This window comes from Oncorhynchus kisutch, linkage group LG19 (genome assembly GCF_002021735.2).
Source record: "Oncorhynchus kisutch isolate 150728-3 linkage group LG19, Okis_V2, whole genome shotgun sequence".
Lineage (NCBI taxonomy): Eukaryota > Metazoa > Chordata > Actinopteri > Salmoniformes > Salmonidae > Oncorhynchus > Oncorhynchus kisutch.
The window spans coordinates 35,696,500-35,710,307 of NC_034192.2; the positions used below are offsets into that span (position 1 = coordinate 35,696,500).

General features: G+C 44.1%; 1 protein-coding gene across 4 annotated transcripts; it reads right to left on the reverse strand.

Moving 5' to 3' along the window:
* Nucleotides 1-1,870: 1,870 nt before the first annotated feature.
* nocta (nocturnin a) lies at nt 1,871-13,581 on the reverse strand. Of its 4 annotated transcripts, none has more exons than XM_020452720.2 (3): nt 12,931-13,581; nt 3,886-4,197; nt 1,871-3,134 (listed from the first exon to the last, which is right to left on the reverse strand). In XM_020452720.2, exons 1-3 carry the CDS (start codon nt 13,133-13,135, stop codon nt 2,239-2,241), a joined length of 1,413 nt encoding a protein of 470 aa, XP_020308309.1. In that variant the 5' UTR covers nt 13,136-13,581; the 3' UTR covers nt 1,871-2,238. The 4 variants fall into 4 exon arrangements, with proteins under 4 accessions (XP_020308309.1, XP_031653852.1, XP_031653851.1 ...); XM_031797992.1 differs by lacking the exon at nt 12,931-13,581 and adding an exon at nt 5,603-5,812; XM_031797991.1 differs by lacking the exon at nt 12,931-13,581 and adding an exon at nt 4,466-5,086.
* Between the last annotated feature and the right edge of the window lie 227 nt (nt 13,582-13,808).

Below are 13,808 nucleotides of genomic sequence, written 5' to 3' on the forward strand. Positions count from 1 at the left end.
AGATTTGTCTTCCAACAAGACAATGATCCAAAACATAAAGCAAAATCAACAATGGAATGGTTCAAAAATAAACATATCCAGGTGTTAGAATGGCCAAGTCAAAGTCCAGACCTGAATCCAATTGAGAATCTGTGGAAAGAACTGAAAACTGCTGTTCACAAATGCTCTCCATCCTACCTCACTGAGCTCGAGCTGTTTTGCAAGGAGGAATGGGAAAAAAATTCAGTCTCTCGATGTGCAAAACTGATAGAGACGTACCCCAAGCGACTTACAGCTGTAATCGCAGCAAAAGGTGGCGCTACAAAGTATTAACTTAAGGGGGTTGAATAATTTTGCACACCCAATTTTTTAGTTTTTGATTTGTTAAAAAGGTTTGAAATATCCAATAAATGTCGTTCCACTTCATGATTGTGTCCCACTTGTTGATTCTTCACAAAAAAATACAGTTTTATATCTTTATGTTTGAAGCCTGAAATGTGGCAAAAGGTCGCAAAGTTCAAGGGGGCCGAATACTTTCGTAAGGCACTGTATATATAAAATCTGTTAAATTGTCGATGGCCACAACATCATCAGCAGAGTTGGGTCACAGTGGAGAAGATGGCCTGAGGCCGTCAGAAGTGGAGAACAATTGTTGCTAGCCTATGCACTAGCCGGAAAGACTGGGGATGAGTGAGAGAGATTTTTCTGAATGTTTGTAGTTTGTGCTTAAGCATTTAGTAAGTACACTGGGCAAATTTGACATCAAGGACATTGTCAAACAATATTAACAGGGCTGGGAATTTCCAGCGACCTCACGATACCATCACGATCCTTAGGTGCCGATACGATATGAATTGATATTCTCGCGATTCTATACTGCGATTTGATGTTCCAAACATATTGCTCATGATATGTCTGCTGCAGAGAGACATGACAAAACTAGTTTTAAATCAGTCATGGAAGTACGTGCTGAAAACATGTTGGCTCACAAAAAATAAACAAAACAAAAACAATGGTCACATACATTTTACTGTTTCAAAGAGTCAGCCATAGCAGAGCTACTGGATATAATGACCAGATGCTTCTGTCGCCGCCCTAACAACGGGATTCGTTGTCCACAGAGCAGAATGGTGGGCTGTCAAACTCCTGCCTAGTCCTCTCTTTGGATTGGTGGATATATCTTGTTATTTGAATATTTGATGAGGGTTGTTGACGTCAACTGCCTGTAATCAATGGAGAGTGAGATGTTACGCTACCCTCCTGAATATGCATAGACTGTCTCAAATTACAACATGTTCATCTTAGATATGAAGTGTTGCCGGGATGTCACGTGCATCACATTTATCAGGACAGTCGTAACAACCTAAGGATTGCAACATTACTATTAGATCAAATAAGAAATTCATTTTTATTTTTGACTAAATTCGACACATTGCCCCCGCATACAATAACTTAATTAATGATCTGCCTAATGTGGACAGATCTTGGGCGGAATAAACCCTCTCGCGGCGCCCCTGGAGCAAATTAGACTTAAGTGTCAAAGTGCCATGCTCAAAGCACATCAGATTTTTCACCTTGTTGGCTCGGGTATTTGAATCAGCGATCTTTCGGTTACTAGCCCAACGCTCTAAGATGGAGAACAAGCTATAGGATGAAAAATACCGGAGTTTTGGCCCAGGGAAAGCAGACTTGCGCTAACAAAAAAAAAAAGTGTTTTTACAAATTGATATTTGTAGTCAAAGTATTACATTAATATCGTCCAAAAATAATTTGAGATATGTAACTGTATCGATCCCCCCCCCCCCATCACTAAATATGAACATACAGAACTAACCAAAGTATTAAAACACTAAAATAAAGAAGTAAACATGACATGAACAAAAACAAGATGTCAGAATGTAAGTATTTTATTTTGACATGCTCATTGGCATTCTTGTTGCCACAGCACTGAAAATAGCAGTTACAGTATTGATAGGATCCTATTCTCCAATTACTTTAAACCAGTTCTACACCTCATATGAAGAAAAAAGATCATGAGGGATAACATCTCACTTGACAGAAAACAAGTACTGGTTTAAAAAATAAATAAATAAACTACTCTCTGGTGTCAAGTCTGCAGAATCAAATTTCAGCACCAGTTCAAGTAAAATAAGCATTCACTTCTCCAGTATCACACTCCCATATGTTGTTTGATCCAGTCGATTCTTCCAGGACTGTCCTGAACTGGGACCCTATTGCACGAAGCCTCGGATAGGTAACCTACATCAGCCTATGAGGTTGATCCCGTGGCTCCCTGAAGCTGACATCACAGAGCAGTGAGAGGTGGTCGGAGGGGTAGTGGTAGGAGGGCAGGCGGTCAGGTCCTATCTGTTCCTCAGTGGGTATGTCCAGCAGAGTGTCCACAGTGAAAGCACCGTGAGAGTACCAGATGTAGTCCAGGGTACTGCAGCTCTCCCCTGAGGGACGGATCTTCCAGGTAGTGTAGGCCGGCTCCGTCTGCCCATCTGCACTCAGCAGCTTATAGGCGGAGTCCAGACCCAGGGGGGAGGAGATAAAACGCCTGTACACATCCTCTGAGGGCTCAGCGTTAAAGTCCCCACACACTATCAGAGGCACCCCCTCTGTCCCACTCCCTCCCCCAGGTCCCCTACTGACTGGGTCTGACCCAGCCGCCCTCGAGGTGATAGCCTTTAGGCTCTGCAGCAGGTCAGCCCCTTGGGCCCCCCTCAGCCTCTCCCAGCCACTCCTCGCCTTCAGGTGGGTCACAGCCACGCACAGTCTCTGGCCCGTCTCCCGGCAACGCAGCGTCTGCACGATGGCCACCTGATTGGTAGGCAGCATCATGGCAGAGAGGCGCAGGTGGGAGGTGTGGAGGAGGCTGAAGCGGGCACGGCGGTAGAAGAGCGCACAGCCATCAGGGCCGTTGTTGCTGGCCACTTCCAGGCAGGGGGACCAGGGCTTGGGAAGGAATGTGCTGTGGTAGCCCAGGCTGGCCAAGATGGGCTGGAAGGTGTCGTAGTAGTGGTCCACTTCCTGGAGACACAGGATGTCAGGGCGGTAGGTGAGGATCTCTTCCAGGATCAGGTACTTCCTCTCAGCCCAGTTCAGAGCATCCAGAGGACATTGTACAAAGCCATCCTTACCCTCCCCTAGAGCTGAGAGGAGGAGAGAGGACTGTTACCAGACATTAGCAGTAGACATTACTGTATAGAGTTGAACACTTCTCCCCATTTCTGATCGAAAGCCATTGTGAGCACTGAGCAGTATCATGGTCTGAAGTCTTGAGAGCTAGAATCTTGGATATTCATAGAGTGTACAAAACATTAAGAACACCTGCTCTTTCCATGACATACTGACAAGGTGAATACAGGTGAAAGCCCTTATTGACACCACTTGTTAAATCCACTTCAAATCAGTGCAGATGAAGGGGAGGAGACTTCCCTTTTTTCAGATTTTTAAGTCTTGAGACAATTGAGACATGGTTTGTGTATTCGTGTCATTCAGAGGCTGAATGGGCAAGACAAAATATTTAAGTGCCTTTGAACGGGGTATGGTAGTAGGTGCCAGGCACACCGGTTTGTGTCAAGAACGGCAACGCTGCTGGGTTTTTCACGCTCAACAGTTTTCCATGTGTATCAATAATGGTCCACCACCCAAAGGACATCCAGCCAAACTCAATACAACGTGTCAACTGTGGCAGGCATTGGAGCCAACATGGGCCAGCATCCCTGTGGAACGCTTGACACCTTGTGGAGTCCATGCCCCAACAAATTGGGGCTGTTCTAAGGGCAAAATGGGGGGGGGGGGTGCAACTCAATATTAGGAAGGTGCTCATACATTACATGTTCTGCTCTGGTGGTCTTCTGTATTCTATAGTACTCTATCATCTATCAGAGATCTATGTACCTTGAGCTAGGATGTTCCATGTCATGACCCGTATAGATGGTGTTTGCTGTTGCTCATTGTTCCTGTATTGGTGCTGGTGTTTAGGGTCTACAGGGTAGACCAGGTCCCTGTGTGGCCGGGCCGGCCGGTTCTGGAGGATCTCCTCGCACTCCCTGAGCAGCTGGTCTGGGTCGGCCTGCTCCAGGCCCTCCGGGTCCTGGTCTGAGTCCTGGTGCTCTGGGTCGTAGTCCTGCTGGGCCAGTGGAGCACTGTTCAGGGTCTGGGCCAGGGTACCAAACAGCCTGCTGCTGCTACTGCTGCCCATCAGACACACTGAGGACAAGGAGGCAACATATTAGAGAAATACAAAACACTGCACACATACAGTGTGCGCACATAATCACACGCACACACACACAGTAAAACATGAGTCCTGTCATGTTACCCTGCAGTCAGCAGAGACTGTCTCTCTCAGGCTCTCACATGAAAGACCATGTCTGAATCAGACTAAATAAATCATCTGTCACCACTTGTATATGTGGCATGCAATATGCTCTTAGGTGGACGAGTCAACAGCGATACATTATTTTGCTCCGTTTACCAAAACAATGCCCACAGATTAAGGCTAGCACATTCACAGGACGACAGACAGGCAGACACTCCCTCGCGAGTTAGGCTCCGACTCATCCTCTGCGTTCCTTGGAAGCCATTTTGTGAGCGAGAGCAGCTAGAAAAAGAATAATTAGAGTGGATCTAAAGAGAGATATACATAAATAAGCTTGATAGAACTGTGGTCAAACCGATCATCTACATCCTTAGACTACGTACGTCACTGTGGTTTAGTGAAATCCTCACCACTGTTTTGTCTAGGTGTCGGAGAACAGCAGCACTACTCTCTAGCTCTATTCCTCTCGATGTTTTGATGACTCCTTCACTGTCTTTCTCCTCCTTGTACTTCAGTTTCTTCAGATTTTTTTCCCCCTCAGTCGTTTTTCGGACAATCCGAGTGCTTCCACTTTAGTTCTCTGCTGCTTTCAGTTTGTGTACTCAGTCTCTCTCCCCCTCTGTCTCAGTCCCTCCCTCTGTTTCTGTGTCAGTGGGACATTCCAGCTAATGACAGCGTAACTGTTTAGACACAGTCTGTGTGAGACTGATGGGAGGACAAGGGAAGGGAGAGAAAGGAAAGGAAGGGGGAGGGGAGGATATGAGGTCATCACCATGGCTTGTCATATGTCAGGTGGAGCTGACAGACTGATGTATCCGGATACTTGGAAAACACACAGGGGAGTGAAAGGTGGACAGTAACACACTTGAGTCACGCGCCCCCCCCCCCCCCCCCCCCCCCCCACCACACACACACACACACACACAGAGGTTTGGAGTGCAGGGGTGCAAGGGTTGGCGAGTTACTCAATACCCAGGACACAGTGTTCTAGTGCAGGATCATGTTTACACACCATAAACTTCTCCAGAGAGAGAGAGAGAGAGAAAAGCAGGGAGGAAGAGCACAGTATTTATTTGCCACCATTTGCTGACCTCTAGCTGCAGTTTTGATTCTGGAGTTATTACTTATTCTCATCTGAAACATTTTTTTTAACCTAGACACCTTTCAGATGTGAACACATATCTTCACATCTTACAACTATTTCTTAGAGCGCTCTTAAATATGGTCCAGAAAATTCTCGGTCGAACACTCAGTTTTTCCGATTGAGTTGAGAGATGATAGACAGTTACTCACAAAGAAAACGTAGAGTCGATGGAGAAGAATCACACACGCCCTCTTTTTAAAATCTTGCTTTTTGACTCACGCTCGACCCAGTGTCCAGGCTGTCTCCATGGAGCTACATAGAGCACTCTCTCACCTCACCTCTCCTCTGTTTCTCTCTCCTTCTCCAGGGGTTCTTTCTCCTGAGAGAGATTGGACTCTTCTGAAACTGATGTATTGAGGTGAAAGAATGTTCCGGAGCACGCGGATGTGACTGGATTGCTCGGTGTGTGTGAGAGTATAAGAGACTGGACTGTTCTGTGTGTGTGTGTGTGAGTGAGAGAGTTTTCGAGAGATGGGGATTCTGCGAGCTACCGAGCATTCCTGAATAGACCAGTGTCAAACCCAGTCTCCTCTCTTCATCCCCACACTGCTCATTTGGCTGCCACAATGGCTTATTATAACTGTCCCGTGAGGGTCACACACATGGCATACAACCACTCGCATAGAGATATGGCACACAAACACCACAAATGACCAAATTAAATGAGATTAGTGTGGCTTGTCCTTAGTTAATCTGTGTGATAGAGGAGAGACTCAACTGAGTGGAATGTGATTCAATAAGCTGACTCAGTCTGCTGCTCATAGAGTACATACACTGGAATGCTTCAGGGCCCCATTCAGCACAAGTATTCTACATGTACACTATGTAGAATGTACATATGGTATGTGGCATCAGAGAGTAGGTGTTTCCCAAACATAAGGTTAAAAATAGCTGGAAACACCAGTGGAGTGGACATTATGTTTCTGACTCAACTGAGAAAGAACATGATTGTATCTGTGTTTTCAGTTGGCTATACTTACCATCTCCCTAGAGGACAAAAGCTAAAAGAAAGGAGACGAAGGAAACCGTTTCAATAATTGGTATCTAGGCCTACTCAATTATACTGTAGACCTAAAATATGTTGTTCTCCAGAAAAATACTGCATTGACAGCACAGCAGGCCAGGCTTATCTACAGGCCTACATTTAAACATCAGCGTTGAATGAGACAATCACATGACTGCTCCAGGCAATTATCAAATGAAGGATGGGAGCATGACAGAGGCTAGGTAGCCAGGTAGACTAAAATTAAAACATTTGGGAAGCAGGGGGTCTGGCCCCCAATGCCCCTTGAACGCCTGTCCATGGACAGGAGGGAGATGTAAGGGGAACAGCAAAATAGCCTGGCCCCCTCATTTTCAGAGTGTTTCTGAGCGTGTGCGTCTGAGTCGGAGCTTGTTTCAAAGATTTACACCTGCTGTATCCTGTGCAAGTGACAAACAGTACAGTGAAATGCTTACTTGCAAGCTCTTTACCATCAATGCAGTAATAAAACTAATAATATAGGTAAGAAAACACAAGAAATATGAGACAATAAAAAAACTAACTGTGTGTATTCTTAAAGCTGGACTCCTTAATTGAAATAAAGTGGTCAACCGGCCTGTGTTTCGGTAAACAGCTGAGGGATGAACCTGGAGAAATATTCAAAGTGAGAGCTATGTCTGCAAGAACTGACCATCTATGATATCACAATTATAGTTTTGACCATGTTTTGGAGGCAACAGTATTGGTTTACATTTACTTTGTTTACAAACATTGGCGTATAACAATCTTATATTTTGGGTACTGATAAGGTACGACAGTTGAACTAAGCTCATGAGACATTTAAGTTAAAATCTTCAAGAACCAAAGTCCAAAATGGATATAGCAATTTAGGATTCTAGCTTTAATAAGGAAACCTCGAGTCGTAACACAGTTATGCACCACTAATCTCATTAAAACAGGCAGCACTCCAAGGGAGAACCCAAATTAAGCTATTTTGGTTTATACTTTATACCCATCATCATTAGATAAGTTTAACCCACTGGTGGAGTCAAACCAATAAAATCATTTAATGTTAAATCCTCGGGAATAGTGGGTTAATTTAGATGAAACCCCCTCATCCACACTCTAGACATTAATATATCAGTGTACTATTAGCTGAGAGGTACAAGGGCTTCTCTCACCATGACCTGATTTTACAGACATGACAGAACCTAAAATAACTCAACCCTTCTGATCTCCTCCTCAGTCACCATGGGTAGGAAAACGTGTGCTGCCAGTTTTAATGAGTTTAGTGTTGCATAACTGTAATGAGGTCGCCATTTATTTTTTGGTCTAACCTTTTGTCTTGTTGGAGCCATTTAGCGGAGTGGTTGAATAGAGATGGCCTAGGAAGCATACCTTTTTTTTATACTACAGTAAATGGTTAGAGGCTAGACCGGGGGTCTTGAGCAGAGGGTCGGAACATCATAAATCATTTGTACACTGCAAGTTGACTGCAAGTAGCCCAAACAGATATAGTATGACAAAAACAATGATTTCAAACATGCTTACATTGGGAACAGATTTCCTAAATTAAAATCACTGATCTGATTTCCTGGTGATTTTACAGTCTTAAAAAGGGTAGGAAGCATGAGTTTGCACTATACACCATATGGAGAATCTACTCTGTGCTCCCGAGTTCATATGCTAACTCTGAAGCTAGCTCAAGCGCTTCACGTACTTTGTGGCTGTGTTATCTAGTGGGAACTCATTAGCACGGCAGGCTCTTGTGCCTTCTTGCGCTAATTGTGTAGTACCTTGTCTTTTCTCTATTTTGTTTTGTCAACTTTTTGGCATGTTCTCTTTGAAGTAGGCTATGGGAGTTCTGTAACCTTTCCCACCTTGGCTTAGTGCTAGTGCCCTATTTGACTGACATCTGGAATCTATCGATTTTGGTTCTCTCTCACTATATAGCTATTGGATTTCCCTCACCGACTCTCCCTCGGCCCGGTGAAGCACCTGCCTCCCCTGGCTTTGGTAGCCAACTCAGCCTGCCTTCTTTCACTATTGGATGGGCCCCAACCAACAATCTGTAAGTCTCTGCTCTTTATTTGCTTGTGTTCTGTGGTTATGTTTTAGTTGTGTTCTAGCTGGTCTCCAGTTATTGGGCCCTGGCTTGCCGACCATAACCGTGATTGTTGGCTAGGCTGGCTAATATCTAGTTGGCTAAAAAGTCCCACGGTAGGGTAAACAAGGTACCAAGGATCACCGTCAGTGCTCGGTTGTCTCCACCAAGTCTGTCCACAAACAATTTTATTTGCTGGTTTTAAGCATTATCTCTTCGTTGACTGTTGCGAGGTGTTATCATCCTTCATCAGCACCGGCCTGTACCCTACCTGCCCTAAGCTCTCTCCTGGCCCCACACACTAAGTCTGAATTTGTCCTGCTAGGTGACCTAAACTGGGACATGCTTAATTAAACTACCTGACCATGTCCTAAAGCAATGGGACTCCATAAATCTTTCTCAGATTATTACCAATCCCACAAGGTGACTCCAAACACCCAGAAAATGCTACTCTCCTCGATGTACCTATCATGATTATTTGTGAGGATAACTAGTCTGGTGTTTTCTGTAATGACCTTAGTGATCACTGTTTTACAGCCTGTTTGTATAATGGCTGCTCAGCGAAACGTCCTGCCCTGATTTGTCATAGACACTTGCTAAAGAAACTTTCATAAGCAAGCCTTCCTTCATGACCTGGCCTCTGTAAATTGGTATAGAATCAGCTTGATATCTTCAGTGATATTGTTAACAAACACGCCCCATAAAGAAATTTTAAATTAAAAACAGGTTCAGCCCCTGGTTCGACCGTGATCTGGCAGAGTTACTCCACCTCAAGAATTGCATTTGATGAAAGGCTTGGCACATGCATACTCAGGCAGACTGGCTCTCGTTCAGGCAAATGAGAAATAAGTGCACTCAGGCTATCCGGAAGGCAAAAGTTAGTTACTTTAAGGAGCAGTTCTCTCTCTGTGGGTCTAGCACCAAGAAGTTCTGGAAAATGGTTAAAGATCTGGAGAATAAACACTCCTCTTCACAGCTGCCCATGTCCCTTAAAGTTGATGTGGTTGTTACTGACAAGAAGGACATGGCTGAGCTCTTTAAAATCACCACTTCATTAAGTCAGGATTCCTATTTGGCTCAGCCATGCCTCCTTGCCCATCCAACATTTCCTTATCTCCCACCCCTTCTAATGCGACAAGCCCTGATGCTCCTCCCTATTTTTCCCCTGCCCTACTACAAAGTTTTTCCCTGCAGGCGGTCACTGAGGAGCTCCTTAAACTTGACCCCCAAAAAACATCGGGGTCAGATGATTTAGACCCTTTCTTCTTTAAGGTTGCTGCCCATATAATCACAAAGGCTGTCTCTCCTCTCTGGGGAGGTTCCCATTGCTTGGAAGGCAGACACCGTTAGTCCTTTATTTAAAGGGGAGATCAAGCTGATCCTAACTGTTATAGGCATATTTCTATTTTGCCCTGTTTATCAAAAGTGTTGGAAAAAACTTGTCAATAATCAACTGACTGGCTTTCTTGATGTCTATAGTATTCTCTCTGGTGTGTAATCTGGTTTCCACTCAGGTTATGGATGTTTCACTGCAACCTTAAAAAGGTCCTCAATGATGTCATAATTTCCCTTGATTCTAAGCAATGTTGTGCTGCTATTTTTATTGACTTGGCCAAAGCTCTTGATACAGTAGACCATTCCATTCTTGTGGGCCGGCTAAAGAATATTGGTGTCTCGGAGGGGTCTTTGGCCTGGCTTTCTAACTACCTCTCTCAAAGAGTGCAGTGTACAAACTCCGAATATCTACTGTCTTAGCTACTGCCTGTCACGAGGGTGTACCCTAAGGCTCTATCCTAGGCCCCACATTTTTCTCAATTTACATCAACAACATAGCTCAGGCAGTAGGAGGCTCTCTCTCTTCCATTTATATGCAGATGATACAGTCTTATACTCAACTGGCCTCTCCCCAGATTTTGTGTTAAATGCTCTTCAACAAAGCTTTCTTAGTGTCCAACAAGCTTTCTCTGCCCTTAACCTTGCTCTCAACACCTGCAAAACAAAGGTCATGTGGTTTGGTAAGAAGAATTCCGTCTCCCCACAAGTGTAATTACTACCTCTGAGGGTTTAGAGCTTGAGGTAGTCACCTCATACAAGTACTTGGGAGTATGGCTAGATAGTACACTGTCCTTCTCTCAGCACATATCAAAGCTGCAGGCTAAAGTTAAATCTAGACTTGGTTTCCTCTATCGTAATCGCTCCTCTATCACCCCAGCTGATAAACTAACCCTAATTCAGATGACCATCCTAGATTATGGAGGTAAGGGTACTCTCGAGCAGCAGGTAAGGGTGCTCTCGAGCAGGCTAGATGTTATTTACCCTTCGGCCATCAGATTTGCCACCAATGCTCCTTATTAGATCACATCACCGCACTCTATACTCTTCTGTAAACTGGTCATCTCTGTATACCCATCGCAAGACCCACTGTTTGTTGCTCATTTAGAAAACCCTCTTATGCTTCACTCCCCTTATCTGAGATATCTACTGCAGCCCTCATCCTCCCACATACAACACCCGTTCTGCCAGTCACATTCTGTTGAAGGTCCCCAAAGCATACACATCCCTGGGTCGCTCATCTATTCAGTTTGCTGCTGCTATCGACTGGAACGAGGTGCAACAAACAAACACTATCTCAATCTTTTCATTCAAAGACTCAATCATGGACACTCTTACTGACAGTTGTGACTGCTTTGCCTGATGTTTTGTTGTCTCTAACTTCTTGCCCTTTTGTGCTGCTGCCATGTTTGTACCCTGTTTTGTGCTGCTGCCATGTTGTGTTGCTACCATGCTGTGTTGTAAAGTGTTGCTCCCATGCTATGTTGTCATTTTAGGTCTCTCTTTATGTAGTGTTCTCTCTTGTCGTGATGTGTGTTTTGTCCTATATTTTTATTTAATTTATTTTTATTCCCAGCCCCCATCCCCACAGGGGAGGCCTTTTGGTAGGCCGTGATTGTAAAAAATAATTTGTTATTAACTGATTCTACACTGTAGAATAATAGTGAAGGGATCAAAACTATGAACACATATGGAATCATGTAGTAACCCAAAAAATTGTTAAACAAATCAAAATATATTTTATATTTGAGATTCCTCAAAGTAGCCACCATTTGCCTTGATGACAGCTTTGCACATTCTTGGCCTTCTCTCATATCACCATAACCCTAATTGCTCAATGGTATCTTGAAACATACTAGACCGGTGATACAAAATCAATGAGGCTGAGGCAAACCTGTACGCTAGGAGGAAATAGCCTACCCATACAAAATGTCATTTTATTTCTATGGAATACCCTCGGACTGTTTTTACTGGTCCAGTCCTTTGCGGTGAACAAGCTGTCCAGGACAAGCAGCGTGAGGGAGAAAGGCCACAGGAAAGGAGACGCCGAAGAGGTCTTCGGCGTCTCCTTTCCTGTGGCCTTTCTCCCTTGATTCCTTACCGTTCAAAAGATATGACCCAAAATACTAGCGCTACGTTTTTTCTGTCTGTTGTGAATTGAATTGATTTTGGGTCATATCATGGATCGGACCGTTAACCATGTTTAGGCTACACCTTGTTCAGCCATGTTACCTCATTAGATAGCTATAGCTAACAACCTGGGGCGTATTCAGCAGGATGCAATGTTTTGTAACATTCAGGTTTAAGCTACATAGAACAAACATGACTCTCTGACATGTTGAATAAGGAATAACTTTGGCTCTACTCGTGGGATTTCTATCTGCAACGTTTAATTAAGAATGGATTGCAACTGGTCGTGGTCCTAGTAACATTACCAGTAGCCTATATGCAAACATTTGGTGGCACATAAAGAAAGAAAAAGGGATAGCTAAAATGTTTTGACTAAATTCCTCTTGCCACTACACTAACTTTATTTTGAGTTAATGTGGAGCCAACGACTCAGACTTGAGCACTGGGACTCGGACTTCAGCCATAGGGACTTGTGACTCAAGCACAGGAGACTCAATTCGGACCAAGGTTTAGTGACGCGACAACATCGCTGTTCATTAGCCCCCATTCTACCTTTGGACATCAATAAAATAAATAAAAAGTGCCATATGGAAGTGACATGGGGCAAACAAACTAAAAACAATCCAAAAAACAAACCAGTTCACACACACACACACACACACAAAATTTGGTAATGATTCAGCCTCTACTACATATTTACCACGTTCTGAATGTCTGAGGATGTAGAAGCGCATGAGACTTCACATAGGCCTAATCGGTTTGAATAATAATTCTGGCCAAACAAGAGAAATACACCCCTCCCAACCGTAGGCTATATCGTTCCGAATGTTATTTAAACATAATCCAATAAAATTATATAAATTGTCATTTTTTTAAACAGACACGAGAAAGGTCTTATAAGATGCCTCCTGAACACTGAAAATGCCTACCTGGTATAGAGCTCGCTGACGCGGGCGATGAGCCGCGTGATTTCACCTGTGGCTTGCCGCCTTCTCCTCCGGTGTGACAGTGCCGTGGAGCCGGGAGGGATAATTTCTTCGGAGGTGTCTGTTTCTTAGCTGCCGGCCCCAGGGAGGAGAGACACAACGCTGCCAAGTCTCGGTGAAGGAACGAACACCGACGAGCCGGATACATGTCTCGCGCCGGTTCTGTCACAACTAGTGTTGCCAAATGAACGAGAGAGCGGTGAGAAGCTACCCTAACAGCCTCACTTCAGTCCCAACACTCGATTGTCCTGTCAAATAATAACTATTTGCATAAAAATAGAGATATCATTATACGGACACAATGTTGGTCACTGCGGCATTTTTCACGTTTGTATCAGTAACAAAGTAGCCGGCAAATGTTTCATCATATTTCTGAACAGGCTCTTTGAACTAGAGTTTCGAGGGTGGATAACGAAGAAGCAGGATTTCAAAACCCTAAATACAGAGGCTGGAAAATATCTTGTCAATACAAATATATCCTTAGTAATTATTAGTTTAAAGATACCCGTAATCAAACCACATTCCGCATTATATTGAAAGAATTAAAGCAACTTCCCCAAAGAATTCCCCTGATTCAAACTGCCAATGGATTGATCTGTACAGTAGAGTTTTCATGACAAACCAGGAAGAGGGCGGGTTTAAGGGTAGAGGGAGGGTGTGTTCTCACCTCTGATCTAATCAGAGGCCAGTGCGCGTGTTGGAAAAACAGCATAATGACGCAAATCTCTCCAAACAAAACGCCACCTCCCACGCCCACATGCTTATGCAATGTCCTGTTATGTCAGCAACTGGACGTTTGGACTAGGCTAATAGCTTTCTAA

Excerpts from the sequence above, each read along its gene's own strand:
- nocta (XM_020452720.2), bottom strand. The coding sequence starts at position 13,135 with ATGTATCCGGCTCGTCGGTGTTCGTTCCTTCACCGAGACTTGGCAGCG. Across the intron at positions 4,198-12,930 it reads GTCAGCGAGCTCTATACCAG|TGTGTCTGATGGGCAGCAGT; the intron begins GTAGGCATTTTC and ends CCTTGTCCTCAG. Across the intron at positions 3,135-3,885 it reads ATGGAACATCCTAGCTCAAG|CTCTAGGGGAGGGTAAGGAT; the intron begins GTACATAGATCT and ends TCCTCCTCTCAG.